Below are 23,180 nucleotides of genomic sequence, written 5' to 3' on the forward strand. Positions count from 1 at the left end.
ACCTGATGCCAACTTAACTGTGTATGTGCTGGGATCCTGCTAACCAGACCCCAGCTCCTGTGTTCCTTCCCAGAACTGTACCTTTGTACCCTCAATTGATGCATACCTGGCCACTGGTAAGCCCCTTGTAAAACGTACTAAGGGCACTGTGACCAAAGAAGGCCTCTAAGGGCTGCAGCACCTATTGTGCCTCCCATAGGGACCCTGCACCTTAACACCCACACACTGCCATTGCAGGCTACGTATTTTGGTGCAGAACAAAGTGAAGTCGACATGGCACACATCCCTGTGTGCCAGTCCTCCGACCCACTGCCTGTGGCCTAGGTAAGTCTCCCCTCTAGCAGGGTGCACTAGACCACATGTGAGGGTACAGTTGCATGAACCCTGTACCCCTACCGTGTCTGTCCATTCTTAGGCATTGTAAGTGTAGTAAAGCCATAAAGCGCGTATATGGTCTGGGAGTTGGTCATTACGAACTCTACAGCTCCATAATGGCTTTACTGAAACCTGGTAAGTTTGGTAGCAAACTTCTCAGCACATTAAAACCACACTGATGCCAGTGTGGGATTACATATCAAATGTACTCAGAGGGCAACTTAGAGATGCCCTGGTGTAGTTCCTGAATAGCTTCCTGCCATTTCCTACCACCAAACAGGTTTCTGGACCCCTGGGTTGAGGTTCCCTGCTCCCTGGGTCCAGAAACAAAGCCCATCCTGGACAGAGGTGTCATGCCTCCTCCCCCAGGATGGGCTGGGTCCACAAAGAGGAAGCTTCAAAGCCCTGCCGCCTTTGTTAGCTGACCCTGCCTTTTGCTGCCCCCAGCTGGTTCTGACCCCCACTTTGGGCGGGAGAATTGGTGGGAAAACCAAGTTAGGAAGAGAGGTGTGCCCACCTTTGCCAACCCCACTTCTCAGGTGGGGAATGCGAGGCTTAAGCACACATCTCAGTCCCCTCCATCTTAAAGATGAGGGGACACAGACAACCAAAGAGAGGTTCATACCCCCCTCCCACTGAAGGGGGAATAATAGGGGGTGTACTCACCTCAAGGAAGGGACCCATTTGTCCCAACCTGCACACCCCTGTAACACCCCTAAATTTAGTATTTAGGGGCAACCCTGAACCTTGCCTCCTCAGACAGAAGAAGGACCAAAGAGCCATGCTGAAAGAGAAAGAAGAGAATGATAACTGCTTTAGCCCCAGCCCCTCCGGCCTGTCCCGACATCAACTTGCTCCCAGCAAAACCCTGCCGTGTCCATCAGCCTTCCAGAACCCAGAGGACCTGCCTCGCCTTCACCAAACAGATTTTGTGTCCCGTGAGCAGCAGATTTGCTCCGACTAAAGACTCTAGCTCTCTTGCCGGTGGTCGTCCTCAGGAAAACCTCCTTGACCGAGCCTGCAGCATTTCCAAACTGAAGATGTCCATTGGAAACAACTGCCCCAGATGTTGTCTTGCCACTCTGCATCAGTCCGCCTCCGTACCGCTGGGTGTGTAGCTCCTGTGCTGATTGTTGGCCCCTGCAGTGCTAATCTTAACCCTAGAAACTTTGCTCCCACAACCAAGTGGCCTTCTCATAGGCAGCCCCTAACCGACGGCTCCATACCCCCATTGGCTAACATTGGGCCCCTGCACTCTGCACCCTGCCGCCCTAGTGCCACAGGTAGTGCACTGGTAGTGCAACGTGAGTGCCTCCTGAACTTTGGGGAACCTTGGTTCTAACCCCAGACACCCAGCCTTGTAATTCGGTTACTTACCTACAAACCAATAACATTATTTTTCTCCATAGGAACCCATGTTGTGGGTTTTCCTCTGAAAACTTCTGTCGACCTGTTTTTCTTGTGTGAAACAAAAGTAACTGTACTTTGAATGGTAAACTGTATTACTTATCTTTGTGTTGTAGGACCCATAGTGTGATATCTAGGCATATCACGCCAAGTAGCTGAAGTAACTAAAAGATAATACAAAAGTAATCCAAAGTATTTTTAAAGTATTCTGAACTGTTCTTATTTAAAGCAATACAAACCTGTAACGATTCCAGATCCATCCACAATTGTATTTCTGTGTACAGCCTTGCATTTGAAAGTATATTTTACCTACTTGCGCAAAGTTCTGCTAGGTTCTAGAAATAGAACATAAGTATACCTTTTTTATACTTAATCTAATTGGTCTGGATTCAGTCTGAGTGTGTGCCATCAGTTCTTGCCTGAGTGAATGCAATAAATGCTTAACACACCCTCTGATACATCTTACTGCTCGACCACACTACCACAAAGAGTGCTGTTAGGGGTTATCTAATTTATCCACTGTAATACCTCTGGTGATCCACTGGACTCTGTGCACGCTATACCTTACTTTGGTTTCGTATATACAGAGCCAGCTTCCTACTCCAACAAAATTCATAGCTTCATGGTGTCTCATTGTTACCGTAAAACTTCCCGCAAAGCCCTTGCTTGTTACCCAACTGTACTTGACTGCTTCAATTTCAAGTCTCCGTATAAAATGTGGTGTCTGTTAAAAGGTCAAGAATTACTTAAAGTGAGACATCTGTCGTGTACATTTGACAACTATGAATGTCCCAACAACACCTCCCTAATGTAGTCAGACAGAGAGTGCAGAAAAGCAGTGGCTAGCATGCCTAATTCGTCACGGTTCAAGTGCCTAAGAATGAAGAGCTACAATTAATTTGGAGTAATTTAAAATTGTAAAGGTTTCACCAGCTCCTATGCATTTGGCAGGGTTGACGCCTGTTGAATCTCATAATATTCAGTAAGACGTAGGTGAATGACACCCAACTGTGCCCTAGAATATGTTTATTAAAACATTTGAATATAGTGTTCTTACTTTTTTAATCCATTATTAGTCCTGTAAACCAGAAAATGCCCAGACGGAGTGAGCTACAGAGGTAATGAGATGCAAGAGAGGATAATGCAAGTGTGGGTGAGAGTGAAAAACAAGACTTTCTATGCTTAAAACAGTCTAAAATAAATTCATTGATCACGCTTCCAATGGGAAGACACTGCATGCCTACATTACTTCTCCTTTAAATTTAATATGTGCTTAATAACAATCACTGCCAAAAAAAAAAATCTTTAAACTCTGAAAAAAACCTTTGCAGGTTAGGCAGCTCAATAAATACTGATAAGCACTGAATTCAGAATGTTTGGAAAAGCACTGTCTAAATACCACTGAAATTTACAATAAATAAACACTGACAACAGAGCAGCATAGAGTTCTGGAATGAATTAACAAATCCCATTAGCTGGCATTAGTGGCTCAGACAGCCCAACACTACCAATAATAGGATAAACTTGACCCAAGTTTTCAAACTGCAGTGTCGAAGTGTGGTGCTTTGCTTGGATTTTGGTTTGTCTATAGCTGATCATAATTGCTATTATGCTCTACATTAATTTTGGTTCTCTCCTGTCTGGTTAGGGTCCTCGACCAGCCTTATTTGTGCCTGAAATTTCCTTTGAGCTTCTGGTGAAGAGGCAAGTCAAACGTTTGGAGGAGCCCAGTTTACGCTGTGTGGAGTTAGTACATGAAGAGATGCAGAGAATAATACAGCACTGCAGCAATTACAGCACACAGGTATCTGGCAGAACTAGATAATCTACTGATACTTTCTTTCATTTTTTACTGGTTATTATTTGATGTCCACTTTAGGATCTCTTGTTGGGTGTAAAGGTTAACCATTCTGTCTTGGTTTGAGTTTCAAAGACCTGTTCTATAGTCCTCAGAATGTTCGGAAAACAACTGTTACAACCACACACAGAATAAATGTCACCATCTATTTCCAGTCCTTTTTCACACACAGTTTTCCTGAGTCGAGGGCTTCGGTGTGTTTTAAAGGAGCCTCTTATGCAAGTTATGTTTTATATTTTTGGAGGATGCCTCAAGAGTTTGGGGTAGGCACAATCAAAACGTTTTGGTTTTTAATTTATTTTCAAATACCTGCTTTTTACATTGTATCTTATTCAAACATCTAGCATGTGAAGGGTAAACCTTGCATGCAAAATTACATTTTAAACCATTGGTGCACTCTGATTATGTGCCAATTGAAATACCTTCTCATAACATTACGTTGTCAGAAGTTCGCATTTTCTCCACAGCCAAGCTGCTCAATCAAATACTGATGAGAAACAACTACCATTTTTCATGTGACTATTCTTGTGGGTACTGAAGCCTTATTTTGTTTATTTGGGTCTCTTTATGGTGAATGCTAGTGGACCTGCATCTTTTCTTTTCATCCTTGGCCTGCCTGAGAATACAGCAAGCACCATGACTTGTATTGTGAAGATAGTTTTGCTGCTGTGGAGGACTTCAGTTGCTGGTGTGTTCCGTATCTGGCATAATTTCATGTTAATTAGTCAATCTTAATTTTATATCTTCCCAGTCATATAGCTGTTATTAAAGTATAAAAATATATTCAGGTTTCATAATTGGCTTCAGACAACACAGCGAAGTGAAGGAGTTGATCCATTCATTCCTTTTGAGTACTGTTGAGTGTTGGTCAAACCTTTTGTCGAAGCACCACATTACTTATTTGTTTGTGTCACGTGTTACATCTGTTGTCTAATTTAATATGGTAGAACAAATTTGAAAAAATCCTGAAGGATGATACTAAAGGAAGGTCACAGTTAAGAATACATTAAATATAAAGCCTCATACTGCATATTTATTTTGAATGTAAAATCATGGTTTTATGCACAGTCTTGATAGACATTTGAATTGTTAGATGGCCATCCTTTAGATGACTACTTGCCTTAACATGTTCTGAAAACTCTTGCAAGTAAAGTATGTGTTCAGTCATGAATCTTCCAACTTACCTTGCAAACTAACAATAATAGGATAGGCTGCTGCTTTCTAGTGCTCCTGTGACTTGCCTCTCTGTGGCTCTAGTACCACTCTTCATGGTGGTATGAGGCCACCCAGCATTGTTTGGCTTGACCATTGCCTCACTAGCTGTCCTGATGACCAGGTACTGGCATGAATGTGAGACTCAACCCTTCATGTGTTCTGCTTTTCTACGCATTTCCAGGACAATTAACGTGTTACATTTACTCCCCTTCACGGTGGCATTGCCAGACTGCTATTTGGTTGTATGTAATGGTATGTGACCCCCTGGCTGCCTCATGCCTCTTGCCTTCCTTCACTGACTCCTCTGATCCTGCTGTGATCTGGATAGCCTGAGATTCTCCTGTGTTACCTCCCTGCCCCCAATAAATGAGCAGAAGAGCTTGATGCTGTTGGTGGGGCTGATCCAGAAAATAAATATTCCTGCTTCTCCTCTCCACCTCACCACTTCTGCACTGTTGAGAGGTGCCATCACCAGACCCACCTTGGATTGTTGAAACCCATCTTTCATTTAAGCAACGTACTGTGAAGAAGACTAGGAACGGACATCTGTGTGCCAAAGTGCTACCTCATATGAGTTGTTGATGTCGTATCCTGGAGCAGAATCAGAGCTGTGGCACTGGCTGTCGGCAGAGGAGGGCTGTTTCAAGTTTCCATTTCAAATCTGGTGACCTGAGGAAATTCAAGAGATGAGGAATGTGCAGCTAGGTGGAGTATACACTAGAAAGAAAGATACTGAAAATAATCAACTTGTTCATCTAGCATGTAGTTGAACATATAGTTGCAGAGTTCCTAGCCTTTCAAATCAAAGGCTCACGTCTATAACTGCCTTAAATTTTTCACAAAATGAACACTTTTTTACACTTGCACAACCTTCTCCGATATTACTATTAATTGATTCAGACTACTGTTTGATTTCTGTTGAGCAAGCTACCCCTCCCTTGTGCTGTAGAGATCTTTTGCACAATGGTCACATGGGAGAAATAAATCTGTTCTCCCAAGCTGCATCAGGTGTCTCAGTCCCGTAGGATTCAATAGTTTAGAAATTTATTTCTTCAGTTAGTTTTAAATAAGTTTTCATTTTTTGAAATCTTGTTTCAATTCGTAAGCAAACAGATGTCATGTTCTTTTTGAACTTTGTTTACCTCTTGATCGTGAAAAACGAATTAAAATCTGTAACTGCTCCTGTGAGTCAATACTACTACCGCTGAATATACACCTTTGGTTGTGGAATATAGTTCAGTACCATTATACAGGTCATTGAAGCATCCTCTGCTACATCAACAATGTGCTCAAAGGTGACAGTTACTGAGCATTAGACATTGTTCATTTCACTTGCTTTGCATATAAATTCAAGTTTAGCTTTCTAATCTATGAGGCATTATCTACCTTAGCATTTTCTGTTTGGTATTATAAACTCAATAAAGGAGTGCTTCAGATCTCGCTCATGAAGTGAAACGTCCACATAGTCTACATTGTGTCACCTCTTTAGGGAAAACCACTGCACATCCTTGTGATGCAACAGTTGAAATGGCCCTAAATTCTTCATTCCCATTGTGAGGAGCACTGAACTACATGCCTTCCTCATATGGACTTGGCATCTTTCTGAAGTGAAAAGAGCTTATTGTTCAAGTAGTTTTGCAGGTCTTTCTGCAAGGTAGTTTGGCATTTACCAAGAGGAAGCCCTGCCGGCTGGAGCAAGAGGGAGCAGTGAAGCTTTACCAACTGTTGATACAGCACACTGCTCACAGAAGAGCTAGGAGCAGGGGCGGAGCTGCAGGATCAGTAGCCATGGTGGAGTACAGAGGAGACGTGGAGGGTGAGGTCGACACGGAGGGGTGGTTGACTCCCAACGTCAGAGCAGGCCGAATTCTCGTGGCTTGAGCAGCCTGAACAGCACCAGGAACTACAGTGGTGGACTAGCCAACAATTTGCAGTTAAGAGCCTGCAAGTTCCCTCAGCAGCCATAATGGGCACCACAGCTTCTGCGGTGCATGGAAGCGGCCTGCTGATGTGGCTTGTGCCCGCAGTAAAGCGGTTTCAATTGTTTCGCCTGTTTTACTTCTCCTCCTGTTCTTCGGCCACCATCTGCCTGCCGTTTGTGGTCCCCAGCCTGTTGTCTGTACCTGCTTACAATGGTCAAGGAGGTTAAAGGTCAAGGAGTTGGGGGGAGTCAGACCTGTTTATTTTTAACCTTTAATTTTTAACGTATTTCATCGGGAATAAAACTTGAATAAACTCGTGATCCTCCTCTCTACACTTCTATATTACTATGCTGTTATGCATCACAGTCCTAGTGGTCAGAAAATGCAGTCTGCTGCCGTGCTTGTGACTGCCAAACCCCTCTGTAATGCTGTAACCTAAAACTCTAAAAACCAAAGCCTGAGTTTAAACCAAAGTATAAGCCCGAACTTGTGGAGAAGGTGGAGTTGGAGCAGGGTGAATAGGAACATTTTCATTGCATGTAGCGAAGATTACATTTTTTTTAAGCAACTTTTTATTAACATTTGCATCACACAGGTCACCCGGGTAGGAAATGCATTTTGAATACAGTATATAGCAAGGAGGTATTCTTAAGAAAATTCTGTGTATAACATTTCTCGATGCGTTATGATAGATCAGTTGCCTCTCGCACTAAGGATTCAAATAGCACAGATTTGTGCTTCGTTGGGAACCCAGTCCAAACCCTGTGTCTTAGCTAGTTTCACAATCCCCTGAACTCCCTCCAGCCCCCCAAATCCTTTCCCATTTTTCTGGTGATAACTTGTTCCATGTATACACTCACACTGCTACACCTAATGTATATCGGCCTTATAGAACTCTTGAAGTTCCGATTTCAGCATGGCAACACCGTATTTGGTTTAATGGCACCCTACCCAGTCCAGTTACTCTGGTCCGTTTAGGCCCTTAATCAATTCCAGGGGCCACTTGGCCAGTTTTCTAGCAGTCCCAGTAGACTAACTGCGTGTCTTGCACACCTCCTTAATCGTGGTGCATAGGGCTGTAGTACAATATGTCTCATGCAATCTCCAGGTGGGAGTTCCTGGGATTGCTGCACAACCAGCTGGACCTTGCGGACTGACTATTAGTCCCGTCATGGTTAATTCGGTTATGGGCAAGCGTCCACAGAATAAGGATGATTTACCTTACTGGCTTGCTGAGAAATTTGACCAGCTGGAAGCAGTATTTCCAAATACCATTCCTGTGGAAAAACACAGGATTTTTACTATTAGTTTGCAGAAAGATTTAATACCCGAAGTAACCGATTGTGAAAATTGGGGTAAAGTGTTCGCAGCGGTGTATGCGAAGTGTTTTGGCACACCTTCTATGACTGTGCTCCCCTCCGTGATTAAGCGTGTTCAAGATGAGCACGGACCGGAGGCGGCTGTGGAGTTGGGGATGAAGTTGGTTGGAGTTTTCAACGTAGTTGCTGATCTAATCCTTGGTAATGTCAAGGGAGATGCAGTTAACTTTCAAGTGTCTAGTGCTTTTCGCCGTTTCCCGGACGATAAGCCACGCGAATTAACAAAAATTATTGCAGATACTTATAAGACCATTGGACACAATAGTTTGGGTGTTAAGCCTTTTTCTAGAATACCAGCACAATAGCAAACACAGACGGCGCAGTCCAATAAAGACGACCGTCCTATATTTCCAAAAAAGAATTGGAAAAATAACAAGCATTGGCATAGCCAATAGGTCTCACTTTTGGGATTTTAGAAGTGTTTATTTATGCAACCGATATTGTGCTGCATAACGAATACTTGTAATATCCCAAATGCGAGACATATTGGCTATGCGAATGGATAGGTAATAGGTATTGTTTATTTGACCTTTTAATTATGTAGTTATGCAGTTTAATACTATTGGTGCAACAATATTACTCTTTGCATGTGGAAACCGGTATAATGTGTGTAAGGCTAGACCTATTGGATATGTAATTTTTTTGTATGTGAGTTTTTTTAATGTAGTTTTTGTGATAATGTGATACTAAGTTATTGAGAGAGTGAGAAAGTTAATTTGTGAGAGAATGTTGGTGAGAATGAGTTATTTTTATAGTGAGTTTGTTAGTTATTGTCTGAGAGATACACGGTGTTTTTGTAACAGATATTTTGCTACTCTGAGTGTGTATGTGATAGTTAGAGAGTTAGTTATTTAGTGTGAGTGAGTGTGTCAGTTTTTGAAAGATAGTGTGAGAGTTTGTTATTGCGAGAGAGTGTGATAGGAAATAAGTGAGCGAGAGTGGGTGATGTAGTTATTGTGAGTGATGAGAAGAGTTAGTTCTTTAGTTATTGATAGCTAGCGATTAAATGTGTAAGTACAAATTAGACTTTTGTTTGCGATATTAGTTAAGTGAGAGTTTTTATCTTAACAGTGAGAGTGAGTTAGTGACAGTGAGTTTGTATGAATGATTTGGTGAGATAGAGTGAGCAATAGTGAGTTTGTAACTTACTTAGTGAGAGTGCTTAAGTATTTGGCAGTGATTGGGAGAGTAATTTTTTGCGATTTCTTTTGAGTTAATTGTTAGTTTGTTAGTGATAGTTTGTAAGAGAGAGTATGTTAGTGAGTGAGTTAATGAAACTGAGTAATGGTGAATGATTTATGGTGAGTGCTTTGGCTATGCAATGGGTCTCGCATTTACGCTAGTTTGAGCTATTGACATTGAAAATGAAAATGCCTTTTATTTTTGGTTTTGGTTTTAAAACATAACTAAAAGGCATTGTCATTTACAATGCCAATAGCTTAAACTTGCGTAAATGCGAGACCTATTGCATTGCAAATGTTTGTTTTAAGTTTGCCTGGCTATTAGCTCTCCGCACAGAACGGCATAATATGCGGTCATAGTCTGCCATTGCTCTCGGATAACACCCTGGGCGGAAAGAAATGTAGCGTGCTGGGCAGAAAGAAAATTGCCACCCTGGCTGCAGCTGGTGAATAAAATTATTCACAGTTCAATCACACATCAAAGCACTGACTGACTTCTGTGCACAAACTTCTCGGCACTTACCCAAAATATCCCCCCGCGCCTTGACACCCTCGCGGGTGTGATTGAGTCACTGGCATTAGTAGCTTGATCACACTATTGCGGAGTTGTTACTGGTGCGAATGGCGCTGTTGATGTGTGTGGGCGGGGGGTGGGGAGGAGGGAGATAGGAGGGGTGGGAAGGGGGTGGGTGGGTTGTACAACAGCACCTGAGGCAAGAAAAAGGGTGTAATACCAGTCTAGTCTGCATCATTGGTGTCGAGAGGGATGCTGCTGTTAATACAGGCCGCTCGGTGCGTACCTCTGAAAACGGCGCCCTGGGCCCAGCTCGCCATGCCACAAAGCGTCCCTGCATGCCACAAAATAACCATGTGGAGGTAGGCAGGAGAGAAGTCTGTGTGTTTTCACCTCTGTGGGGTCTTCATCAACATGCTTTGCTGCTGGTTTTCCTGAGGTGAGTTCGGTTTGCCCTGCGTTTGCTGCGGTTGGCGGGGCGGACAGTGGGACAGCCGCCCCCCCCTCGATCATGTATCGGCGAAGTGGGAGCCTAGTAGACCAACGGTACAAGCCAGCTCTTTCCCCAAACCTACACAGCAGATCTCGGGGCTGCCCGACGAGCTGCGCAGATGAAATTCAAACACCTGCTGGGGTGTTTCTGGTCACATTTATTTATTTTTTTAAAGTTCAGATCCGACCTGGTCTAATAACGGTCATAGAGATTTACCAAGGGATGGCACACCTCTCTCGGTTTCAACAATCACAGACACACTGTGCTCCATCAGTGTTGTCAGTATGGTAACACTGACGATCCTCGAGCGAGAAACACCTCTGCATCACACGCCGCCCTGTGCTGGGGGATTTCACCCGCTGATCGAGACCAAGCAGATTTACGTGTGCACGTTTAACAAAATACACCAAACATCAGGTTCAATGCGGGAAATGTTATTTTTTGTGATTCAAGAGCATAGTTGGTGAGAAAGCTATTTTTAAAGAGGAGTGTAGGCGCTCAACAAAGAATGAAAAGACACAGGCCTATGGTAAAGACGAGACCTATTGCCGCCTGCAAAGTAAACACAAAGTTGTGTGCGCTGCAAAAATAAAAAACACGTGAGTGGTGCGCGTGCGCACAGGGAGAGCAAGAGGAAAGCCAGATGGCGCCTCTGCGCTGTAAAAGCGATCGCGATGCACTTAATGACTCATGAAAGACAGATGGCGGCTGCGCGTGTGCACGCTCGCATGGATGCAAGCGTTGGGACAGCCAAAGCGTGGGGTAGCACTTTGAAAACCCACCTACTAAATGTCTCGTAGAGCAGCGCATGCGCTGGCACAGGCGAGACCTAAAAAGCAGGAGAGGCAACAACAAACAAGGGTCGGGTGCAGCGTCACCGGTACCCGAGACTCCTGAGCGCACTTATGATTTGCGCAACCGGGCGAGTATTGGGTCTCCTGATTTCAGGTTCCTGATCACCGTTCTTCACAGGAAACATCGGGCTCACAGGCTGGTGGCTGGAAACGCCTGGAGCGTGGCAGAGGTCGAGGTGCCCCGCAAGGTCGTGAGCAACTGATAGAAAAAGGAAGAAAGACGATTTTCCTTGTCAGCGCCCACAGTTTCAGAAAAAGAAAGTTGCAGCTTTAACAGCGAGATATGCTACAGACGGTGAGGACCCGGCTCCGGAACCTAACATGGGCAGTAACGCTGCTAGACAGCGCAGCAGAAGTTACCATAGTGCGGCAAGCACTGCGTCTATTTCTGGGGGCGACAGCAACTGAAACGTTCATCACAGTTGAAACGGCTGACACCCGAGTGGCTACCCCTGACAGATTATATGATATTGTTCTTCTGATTGAAGGCGACATACAGCGTGTGATTTAAGGGATTTTTTGGGAAAATCTGACTTCTTATGGCATTTTGTTGGCAGAGGCAGTTTGGCCTCTGCCTTTTGTTCTGGCCGCTCCGAGGAGTGAGGAGTTTATACTCCCCAGTTTTTCGCACGACTTCTCCAAGGAGCAAGCAATGGCCTTTACAGAAAAGTGGGCTTTGGTGCTTGCACCGACTCTATACTGTACTCAGGTGGGCTGGTATAAAGATTCTCCTCCGCATGAGATACCATTTCAGTCTATACCACAGCCACAACCCCAGTATCCTCTCCGGCTGGAAGCGTAAGCTCCCGTTTCTGAGATACTCGATCAATTAAAGTATCAAGGAGTGATTGAGACGTGTGTCACCGATGAATAACCCTCTTTTTACCGTAACCAAACCCTACGGGTCGTACCGCTTAGTTTTGGATTACCGGCATTTGAACTCTCATTGTCGCACCTTTGGGGTTCAGAATACCCATAGTTCTGCACTAGTACACACTCTTGTTCGTAAAAAATATAAAACTATGCTTGATATTTCCAACAGCTTTTTCAGTCATAATCTGTCCCCTGAATGGACCGCTTTTACCGTCGGGGGGGGGGGGGGGGGGGGAAACAAAAACAATTCCGGCGTTTGGCCATGGGCTATAAAAATAGCTCGGTGTATTCGCCACCCGTGTCGTCTTTGTTAGACGGCATAGACCCTGATGCGTACTCGTACGTTGATGATATTTATCTCACTGACGACAAATTATGGCCGCATCATTGTCACGTGGACCGCATCATAGTTTTGTTTGAGGACTACGGCTATAAATTTAACTTTGCAAAATCACACATTGCAGAGTACACACTGTTGTTTTTGGGCTAGGAGCTCAATAATGAAGGTAGAGGCTTGGCGCCTCACTTCTTGAAGAAATGCGCTCGTTTGCGTCCTCCTACCACCCTGAAAAAACTACAGTCTTTGCTGGGATTTTTAAATTTTGGTCCAATTTACATTCCCGAATATGCCCAGCTTATCAAGCCATTGTATGCTTTGATACAACATAAATTTTCTAAAGCCTGCTGGCTTCCAAAACATTCGCTATCCTGCAATCTTTGCAGTCTGATCTTTTTTAATCTAAATACTTGTTGACACGTGATAACCACACAAATCTGGTGATACGTATCGTACCAGGCGCGGGGTTTTACTTACTTGACGTTTAATGAAGGTGACACAGTGCCCATTGCTTACAAATCACATTTGTACACTTCGGCTGAATTGCGGTTTTCCACTGTTGAAAAAGTCTTCACAGCTGTCCAGATGGCGATCCTAAAGGAACACGCTCTGTTGGTTGTGACACCATATCCTGCTCTTGAAGCTGTGACGAAAGCGAGTGTACCAAACTCAAAGGCTTTGCATCTGTGTTGGATACAATGGGCTACTTTGTTGACATCTGCGGATATCACCTTTATCTTCGACTCCTCACTGCAAACACAGGAGTTTTTACAGTATGAATTTGTTCATCCTCCTCCTCTGTAAATGTGTCCGTTGGAGGAGTACCATTTTACCATTTACACCGACAGTTCGGCGTGACCGGATCAAAGCATTCTTATTCAGCAGCATACGTTATTGTGGCAGGTGCCATAGTGAACGGAGAGTTCATCTCCAGTGTTGTACACACACAGGTACTAGGTGACTGTACCGCCCAATTAGCGGCGCTGCGCGCTCTGGTGCTTGCACCAGAGTTTGCAGATCTGAATGTGACTACTTTAATTGTAAGTGATTCTTACTACTGTGTTCAGTCTATCAATGACAACTTATTCTTTTAGTCTCAAAATGACTATTGTGATTCTAAAGGCAGCGCAATTAATCATAAAATGCTTTGGGTTCGAGTAGCCGATCTTAAAGAACGTCTGCCTCTCACACATGTAATTCATACTCTTGGCCACCAGTGCATAGGAGTACACGCAGTGGGCAATAGTTTGGCTGATGAAGCAGCTAAATCGGCAGCAGCCACGTGTTTGGTTGCAGCAGTTACAAGATACATGAATAAGATTGATGATGACATCTTGGCAGCAATAGCTGCTACAGAGAAGGGTGGCAATTACCCGCAGGGTTTCTCTTCAAAATACTCTTATCATTTAAGTCCAGATAAAGTTCCTTATGTGAGAATTCATGACGTTGGTGACAGGTTGATTCCCAACGCAGACCACAGACCTTCTCTGATAACAGCCGCACACGAAGGCATGGCTTCGGCGCACGCTGGCGTGTCAGCGACTGTTTGTATCTTGCAGCAGCGTTACTGGTGGTGTGGTTTATATAAACAAACCCATAATTATGTGCTTTCTTGTGACATTTGTCAGCAGATTACACCATCTATGGTAACCCGCCCACCACAAACTCAGCTGTCCATTTCTAATAAAGCTTTTGGATGTGATTATCTGGATCACTGCGGTCCGTTTTCTTCAGATACTGCTTATAAATTCATCTTAGTTGCAGTTGATTCGTGCACACGTTTTCTTTGGGTAGGGCCACAACACAGTGCTGACGCACGAACTGTCATCCGGGATTTGCGAATCTTTGTGGGAATTTTTACATGTGGCACCTATCATTCAGAACAGGTTCCCGCGTTTGCCTCTAAGATGTACAAGGATGCCATGAGGTCTTTGGGGGTGCAGGTCAAATTTTTGTCTCCATACAGGCCTGAGGGCAACTCAGTTGTGGAGGGAATGAACCATGAATTAAAGCAATCCTTGACAGCTAGAGTCTTCGGTACTGGCAGGAACTGGTTCGCCCATTTGTGTAACGTACAATGTGCACTTAATAATCGCCCTAGAAGATCTCTGGGTGGGCGGACCCCAACAAAATGCTCTTTGGCATGAAAATGTTTCTGCCAGACCTTGATGGTCTAGACGTGGCAGCGACTGTCACATCCTTTGACGTAGATAATCATTCTGCTATATTACAGACCCTACAAGAGACCCAAGACAGTCTTGCAAAGGAACATTTACCCTCTGCCACTAATGCAGCACTGCAGATTCCGGTAGTCGGCTGGCTACCCAAAGTCGGAGACCTGGTCCGAGAGAAGGTGGAGAACAAAAAAGAGTTTGGCCCCTACTATTGTGCACCTGTGCCAGTGCTTGGCGTGAAGGGAACTCATACAGTCTTTTTACCACCACTTCATGATCGCAAAGAAAAGAGATACATCTCAGTGGACAATGTCAAGCTACAACGTCTGGCCGATCCTGAATAGTATAACACCAGCAGCTTATTGGCCAGCAATATCCAGAAATCCGATGTTGGGCGCTTCTGACAACACGCAGCGTGACACTGCCAGAGAGATGGACTCTGTTACTAAACCCTTGCTAAACCCCCCTGCTTTCAGTCATAATGAAGAAACTCAATTATGCTTATCCAAATACCGAGTCATTGCCTGGTTTGCAACCAAATACCCTTAACCAGTCACGTTTTTCTTGTGACTCCACCTCCACATCATCATTAGCCCCTACCAAATTCTCTATTTTTGTCACCTGGTTTAAACAGACTTATTTGGTTCCGCCTTGGACATCTAATTTTTCTGTTCATGTCAATTGGATTTGTGACATTTTTTTCCCTTCTAATCAATGGTCACTACCTAACTGAACGCACTGCTGTAAAACTGGTTGATGGAACTTTGGCTCCGCACTCTTCTTCTCACATCATGAAAAGAGACCAGACTTTTGTCAACATCTCTGCCTGGCCAGTTGGGGATGGAATAGTTTGGGATGCGGTGGAGTTCCAAATTCATGGCCCTACAGAGATAATTAATGTACCAAATGTACTTTGTGTGTGAATGGGTGATGTAGTGAAACACAACATTGGGATGTACAAGCCATACAATCTTTGTTTTAATAGTATTAACACACTTTCTTCCCGCATTTACACATAGGATAATATTGTTTCATCTGTTGTTGATATTGTACAGGATGATGTGTCTGTTTTGTATCATGGTCAAAATCAATTGCGTTCAGTTATGCAGTTTGCATGGACTTTACAAACCTTGAAGATGGGGAAAGTTCCATGGGATTATTTGAACGCATCATCTTTATTTTTGCCTTTTAACTTGACAGACAAACAGCAGTTTGTCCATGAAGGATGCTACATACAGTCTTTTACATATTGAAAAGTTAGATCCTTTACCATTCTCTGTGGCCGAAACAGACTCTGCTGCCTGGCTCATCCATGGGGTAATAGCCCATCCTCCAGTGGAGTTATATCGAGTATCGTGCAAGTTGTCCTGTGATGGTGCTGGAGGCACCCATAATTGAAGAACACATATGTTCGTTCTGTTTAGTTAATTGGATTGCATCTATTTTTTGTGGCGATAACAATGACTTCCTCTTGGAAGCTGTTGCAACGTACTGCTCATACACTGTGATAGATTAACTTGACTGGCGCCCATCATCAGCCGGATATATTTTTTTATTATTTTGGGTGTGTTACCTTTTTACAAGATAATTTTTCTTCCACAGGCTTTTCTGCCAGATTTCAAATTAACTCTCTTTTGCCTAAATTTGAGGACACATCGATATAGATGTTCTTGATTTTTGCTCCCACTTCTTGAACTTTGTGTTCTCCATAAATCTCTGTCCGATGGCCTGACCAGGGTAGGGTGTAGTGAGGACATGGGATTAACTTTATGGAATTGTACCAATGCTGATTATATTGTTGTTATGCATTTTGCTGCTAGTATTGGTTTGTGTACTGCATTATAGAGCACGTTAGTTAAAATAAACATTTTAATACAGTGTCTCTGTTTACTCACGTTGTGGACAAGTAGGAGTGTTCCCGCCATTCCGGAGAGGGTCGGAGTGACATGTTCTAGGATGTCTAATCATTGGTAGCTTTGCTGTAGTACGGAGAACGAATGAGATACTATAGCTAGTCGGATTGGGGTTCTGGGCACCGAGGTGGGTTTTTTGGTACACCACTACACACCAAAGCCCGGGTTTCCTGTGCATAGTTCTGTGTATGTGCAGAATCCCTGCAACAGTACCATGGTTCATTACCTCAGTCATCTGTGGCCAAAATGTCTTATTCTGGGGGCATGCCCATAGAATATGGAAAACTTTAGCTTCCTGGCTACAACCGCGTAGGCAGTGCGGCGACTCTGCCCTCCTGGCCCTAAACAGGGGTGTCCTGGAATAGTAGGATCTATGCAGGATCCTCAATTGGACCAGACATAATCTGGCCCTGATAGCAATTTCCCTTGGGCTTCCTCATCATCAATGTCACCCAGGTCCTCTGACAATCTCTCATGTAAGTGTAACAGTATGTCTGGAGAGTTATTAAGTAACTTATTGTGGATCTGTGAAATTCCCTTGCTTGTCCTGGGGTCTGCCAAAAGCTGGTCTTCCAGAGGAGATGATTCCGGCAGGCTGCCCCCCTCTTGTAGATAATGCTGTATCGTATGGAAGTAGCAAAGATTGTTTATGTGGGATTCCTTAATCAAAGCCTGATGATGGAGTGTGTCTCTTTCCTCTTCAACAAGATTGTGCCCTCTTCATAGTTCAGATTTCTTTTTGTTTTCTTATCTGCAAGTTGAAATTCTTAATCATATAAGCTAAATCCTCGTCTAGATGTAGTGCATTCCATTCTCAGCTAATATTCAGATTACCCTGTTGAGCCTCACAAAGGTATCTCAAAACACAGGATGTCTAATCACAGCATATCATGGTAATAGGTCTTTGTTTAGCATCCTAGTTTCTAAAACTCCGGGATTGAGGCAATGCACACTAGACTGTAAATGGAGTACATATTATTAGTCCTGTGTACCTCCTAATTTAGGGAAAGAATTATTAGTCTCTGTGGGGTATTTTACTTGATGATAATTGCCTCCGATTTCAGTGGGTGTTTGGAGTAGATCAGGCTCTCAATGTGATAGAAATTCATAATGTGATTCTCAAAGTGAGTTCAAGTACTATTGTATAAGTCATTGCATATATTTCATTGTTCTGTGCCAAGATCTTAAGAGAGCAGAGCACTCAGAATAGAGCATGTGCGTGAAAGCAGAAGCAGTTCTGCCCATGGAGTCGTGACAAGAGTGTTCTCTGCCTTGGTGCCTTTTTCTAGCAACTTTGGTCCATGTTGGAGTTTCTAACCAGGTGTTGGTGGATTCATGTATGATACACTTCTCCTAAAATCATCTGATAGCTATTTCCAGGTGTAGGGTGCAGTATAATTCGTTATTTTTGTTGTGGTAAGAATCAAGAAGTAAGTTTCCTTCTGTTCATAAATAATCATTGCTATAGAAATCAACAATAATTGTATCTAGGTTAATGGGCCAGACATCAGGAATGACTGAGTGTATGGTGCTCAATGCATGTTGCCACTATTAAGTGTCTATGTTGCAAGTGTGTGAAAAATGTTTACTCTTTCACCAGGCACTGCTACCTGAATAACAATTCTAAGAGAAATGTAAGAGCTGTTCTTTCAAGTATTATTACAATAGGGACGCCTTCGCTCCAGTCTGCCGGGTTGCTCATACTTTTGGTAAATATAATGTAAATATATAAAAGATCCAACACAGCAGCGGAAACAATAGCTTGGCTCTAATTAGTGTTTTCCAGCATTGGTGTTCCCTATGAGCATACATGTTTTATTTGTTTGTTGTTTGGCATAGCGTGCACAAGGCTCGAGGGACGTTGTACACTTTACAAAGAGACAGCCAACAAAGATATTACATCTGGAACAATAATATTCAAACTGAACACAAGTGACAGAATGAACAAAAATAACTTTGCTCACAATAGCAGTAATGAGGTGTGAGTGAAAAAAGAAAGATGAGAAGATTACATTGTACAGGAAGCTCAGAGTCGGATTATGGTGTGTTGAAGTGGAGAAGTGTTTTAAGTTCAGATTTGAAGCAACAATAGAAGTATTAATGTGGAGAAGGAAAGTGGTATGGAGTTCTAGGATTTGTGGCACAATGAGCAGGATTGAATGAGGGAATCTTTGTGAATGAGAGGGGAGGGGTTCCAGGATGAGAGTTTTGTGGCTTTGAGCGATGCCCCACAAGAGATTTTTAGTTTGCAAGGGTGATTGTGAGGAGAAGCAAAATGAAAGATTTAAACTAGACACCTAAATGCACCCAGATTTGATCAGGCGCTAGGGAAGGAAAATAGGGAAATGAAATTAGTAGTAAATTGATTGAAGTGATTTCTGCCAAATGAGCCTACAGATGAGCTGTAGCATAGAAGGCAGCTTTCATTGGAGCAGGTGGATTTTAGTTAAACAAGTGAGTATGAAATGTTATTAGTCCAATCTGTAGAGAACCAAAGATCGAACCACAGTTAAAAATCATATTCTGGAATAAAAGGAATGAGACTTCTCCATAATTGTGACTGCTCATGAGCATTATGGGCCATATTGTAAATGTGGCCTGTTAATTGAGTCTCAACTGAATGCATCAAATCACTGATGATTCTGCCTTGATTTATCACAGGTGCACATTCATGGAGAAGAAAGCTGTTAAGCCAACTTTGTATAGGATTAGATAAGTGAGAAGGAGAAATGAGAATAATTTCAGTTTTAGAAGGTCAAGTTTCATGTGCATGTAAGTCCTTCAAAGCTGAATGTTAGCAAAGGTGGGGTATAAAAGACTTGTGCTACTTGGAGAAGAGGCGTTTAAATAAAGTAGTTATATACCTTTATGTTGAAAGTGAGTTATGTCAATGGAGTTCAGGAGTGCAGAATGTCATGGAGGATTTCATGGTCATGGTCGACAGTAGTTCTTAATTTGCATGGTCATTGCAGGTGGTGCCCATTGGCATTGATTTTTAGGAATCTGCACTTCTCCAGCATTGGATGTTTTGTATATACACATGCTAAATCACTCCCAGTCATCAGGCTGGGAGTCCCTGGTAATCTTAAATAGCAGTAAATGGTGTTAAAATTGCCATAGGCCTCAGGAGTGTTTATTTAGAAGCACATCCACCTCAATGGAAACAAACTTCAGCCAATAAGTTGGGCGTCCTTGCTCTCCTACTCTCCCTAGAGACAACCATCACTTTCCACCTCTCATTGTAAGTGAGGCAGTCTACATGAGATCTCTCTGTAACCATCTCAACGACCTTATCCTGTTACTTTTTCGGTCAACTCTGACTGAACCAGCCCTTCCTTCAGCTTTCAAAGTACTGCAAGTTGTTTTTAAGTTGAAACCTTTTTCTGAGCCAGGGAGACCTCTCCTCTGTCATCAACTGCCAACATGACTGACAGACTAAATCTTTTTTCAAATCCTGTTCTACCTGTGAACAGAAACATATATATACTTATAAGCCATTTGAATTATTCATTTATTGCCTTTGTCCTGATTCTGAAGGACAGAAAAAGGAGTTTGGCACTGTACTTCTTGGAGTGGAAGAAATACCCCTGTTCTAAAGGGGATGCCCCCTTGTCTGGGGTGATTCCTTATAAGTGCTCCTGCAGCAGTTCCACAAAGGCAGTGCAAAAAAGGAGACCTGGACTTTCCAGAACTGGACTTATCATCTAAAGTACCCTGCACTCACCTCCTCGGAGGAAAAACCTGGTGGTTCCTCTGTGAAACATTCCAGAAAGAAAGAACACCAACCTAAACAGAAAACTGTGTAGAAATCTATTTGTTATGATGGTCTGTCATCCTCACCATTGACTCTCTTAGATTATGCTCATTGGTGATGAAGAAAAAGCCTTTGTTGCTGCCTGATCAAGCCTTGGTGAGGACCTGAGGCGGTCATTGATGGCGGCTGTGCTGTTGACTGTGGTACCCTTGATTACTGCGCCAAAGTTGTCCCTCCTTTCGCCACTGATGATACCATCAACAACCCCATCGACGATGGCCTTTCCTCCTGCTACCTTTTAACCCATAAAGGTGACCGCAAATTGCCCATGCAGATACTGGATTCAAAACTATAGGCAGATTACAGCGTCCAATACCCCTTGTATACTACCTACAGAAACTGGATGTGCATTGGATTCCTGATTTGAGGAGGCCCTAGAGAAAGAGGAAACTTACCAGGAGTATGAGTATCAGCAACAGACCTTTATACCTGACAATCCATGCTCATATGGTCCACCTTGTTATGGTAGAGAGTCAGAGATGTCAAAGGTGCCTGTTGCTTTTTATCAACTTTGCAGCAGATCATATTTGAAGATTACTTCCTCAGCAACATGCAGGACAGTCTACATTGGTACTGCCCTCAGTGCCTTCTTTACCTAACCTGCCTCTGCCACCCACACCTCTTCCACCACCTCCACCTCCGAAGGATACACCTCCCAGAGATGTGAACCGACCTCTTGTCCTTCAGACTCTTGAGGTCAAGGCGTGAAGAAAACTCCTATGATTATGTGTATTCTGATTTGGATGAAGACCACCACATACTCTAGTAAGGTGACAACTCGCCAACCCAACCACATTGGCCCCCAGGCGACATAGCCCAGTTTCATTCTCCAATGGAGAGAGTGCTAATAAGTTCAGTTTACCAATGGGTTCGGTTGAAAAGCAATGCTTTCTTTATGATTTGAAAGAGCAACCACAAAAGACCATAGAGCTATACACATACTATACTTTGTCTGATCAGAAGTCCTAAAATTGATTAAAATGCTGGGTATGGTTCCAGCCATGGAACCCTGACTGGAGAAAAAGAAAAGGGCCCCAGATTAGGCCTCTGTCTTTCTTACCGGTCATCTGAAATAAGACTCCGTCATAATGTCAGGGGCACAACGCAGATCAAAGAACTCGATCACACCTATATCAGATCCTCCAGATAGAGACTAATATATAAATAATCTGGGCGTCCGGATTAGTTTGATGGCAGCTTCATCTATTAAAGCTGCTAATGCACTAGCAATATCAGGCTGTTATGATCGCCAGATGTGACATAACATCTTACTACTATTACTACTTGAGTACTCTCCCAAGAAGTCCTTCTGATAATCCATGTTGATTATCTAATCTCTCTGGATCTTCCTGATGCATATTTCTACACCCTTATAAACCCGAGCACAGGAAATACCTCTGCTTTTCATTGGTGGTGCAGCACTCCCAATACAAGGTACTCCTATTCAGCCTCAAATCGGCACCTTGTATTTTTACTTAGGGCACCAGTTTCTGCCTTCCTCAGGGGGGGGCAGGGTCACCAATTGTACCCATACAACGACCGGCATGTTCACGAAGCACTAATGCCTGGATGTAATGTAGAAACCTATTCTGCAGTGGGACAGGCGGTCCTTGGTAGCCTGTTTCAGTGAAGGTGAGCCTGCTTCTTGCTTTGTTATAATTATAATTGTTATGTAATGCTTACTATTCTGATTTGAGCATGTGAATATATGAAATGGCCAATGCTGGAGAAGAAATTGGTTGCTTACGTGGAACTGGTGTTCTCCATCGTTTTTCGTATTTTTTTTATATATTCACCTTCGATCCTCCCTGGTCAGAGATTAATTTATTATATACTCTACTCACACTTTGTGCCATGAAATCGGAGTTGTGACCTCTAGGGGAAGTAGGAGAGCTACCACTTCCACCTTATTGGCTGACGTTCAGATTGTTTCAAGTGAAGTGAGTATGCTACTAAAGAAATCCTGTTGTTGAGGCCTATGGCCATTTTAACACTGTTTACAACCAATTTGAGATTACCGGGGTTTCCCAGCCTGACTAGAGGGAATGATTGAAGCATGCGAATATATGAAAAATATCAACGCTTGAGAACTGGAGTTACAGGTAAGTCACTCGTTTTATATTTTCCTTCACCAGACTTTCAGGGCAAGAGAAGAAAAACTCTAAGGGGGAAAAAGAAAGATGAAAAGTAAGACAGAAAAACAATAAAGAGAGAAAGAAGGGATGAAAAATCCGGCAACAGTGATATGGTGGGGTAGGGAGTGTTTCGTAGTTAATGAAAGAGGCATGAAGTGGAATCAAGACACAATGGCCTTAGTATTCGGCACCCCTGAAATTCACAGTGCCTGCCGCTGGCTTCGGAGTAAATCTTTGGGCACTGACACTTATTGTTTTACAAGTTAACCACTGGTTGTTAGTATCAAATGGTGCAGTCAGAACCCCTTTCAGAGGGCCACATGGGGCACACAGGAGTTACTGGGTCCAACTGCAGTGGTTGAGACCTTTTACTCCTGATGTCCTAGGGCCTGACCTACTATGGACCCTACTCAACAGGGCCAAGTATCCCTTTTGTACTTTACTCTCAGTGGTAGATGTGGTTGAACAGTCAAGCCTACCTTTTGCAGGGGAGGGGGGTGATGTAGGTACAGGTCAGAGAACACAACTCATAACTCAAAGTGCAAATAGTTCAAACTATAAATCAGTGTCCAGCCAAAGACTTGCTGTCATAAGAAAAAGTAGTATTTATTTATTATTCTAGGGCCACAGTTGTGCCAAGGCTGGAAACCAAAAGGATCAGGGATAAGACCACATATCAGTCATGACCATTAATATGACAGGAATAGGTACATATAGGCCAGTCATGCTCAGAGTA

The 23,180-nt window shown here is 43.3% G+C and overlaps 1 protein-coding gene across 4 annotated transcripts in view; it reads left to right on the plus strand.

Moving 5' to 3' along the window:
* Positions 1-23,180, plus strand: part of DNM1L (dynamin 1 like) — a 610,546-nt gene that overhangs the window by 404,984 nt on the left and 182,382 nt on the right. For all 4 annotated transcript variants that reach the window (XM_085652405.1, XM_085652403.1, XM_085652402.1 and 1 more), the window contains one exon: positions 3,431-3,586. In XM_085652405.1, coding sequence (XP_085508531.1) covers positions 3,431-3,586 — 156 coding nt within the window. The remainder of the gene's footprint in view (positions 1-3,430; positions 3,587-23,180) is intronic.

The sequence above is a fragment of the Triturus cristatus genome, chromosome 4_1, assembly GCF_964204655.1.
Source record: "Triturus cristatus chromosome 4_1, aTriCri1.1, whole genome shotgun sequence".
Lineage (NCBI taxonomy): Eukaryota > Metazoa > Chordata > Amphibia > Caudata > Salamandridae > Triturus > Triturus cristatus.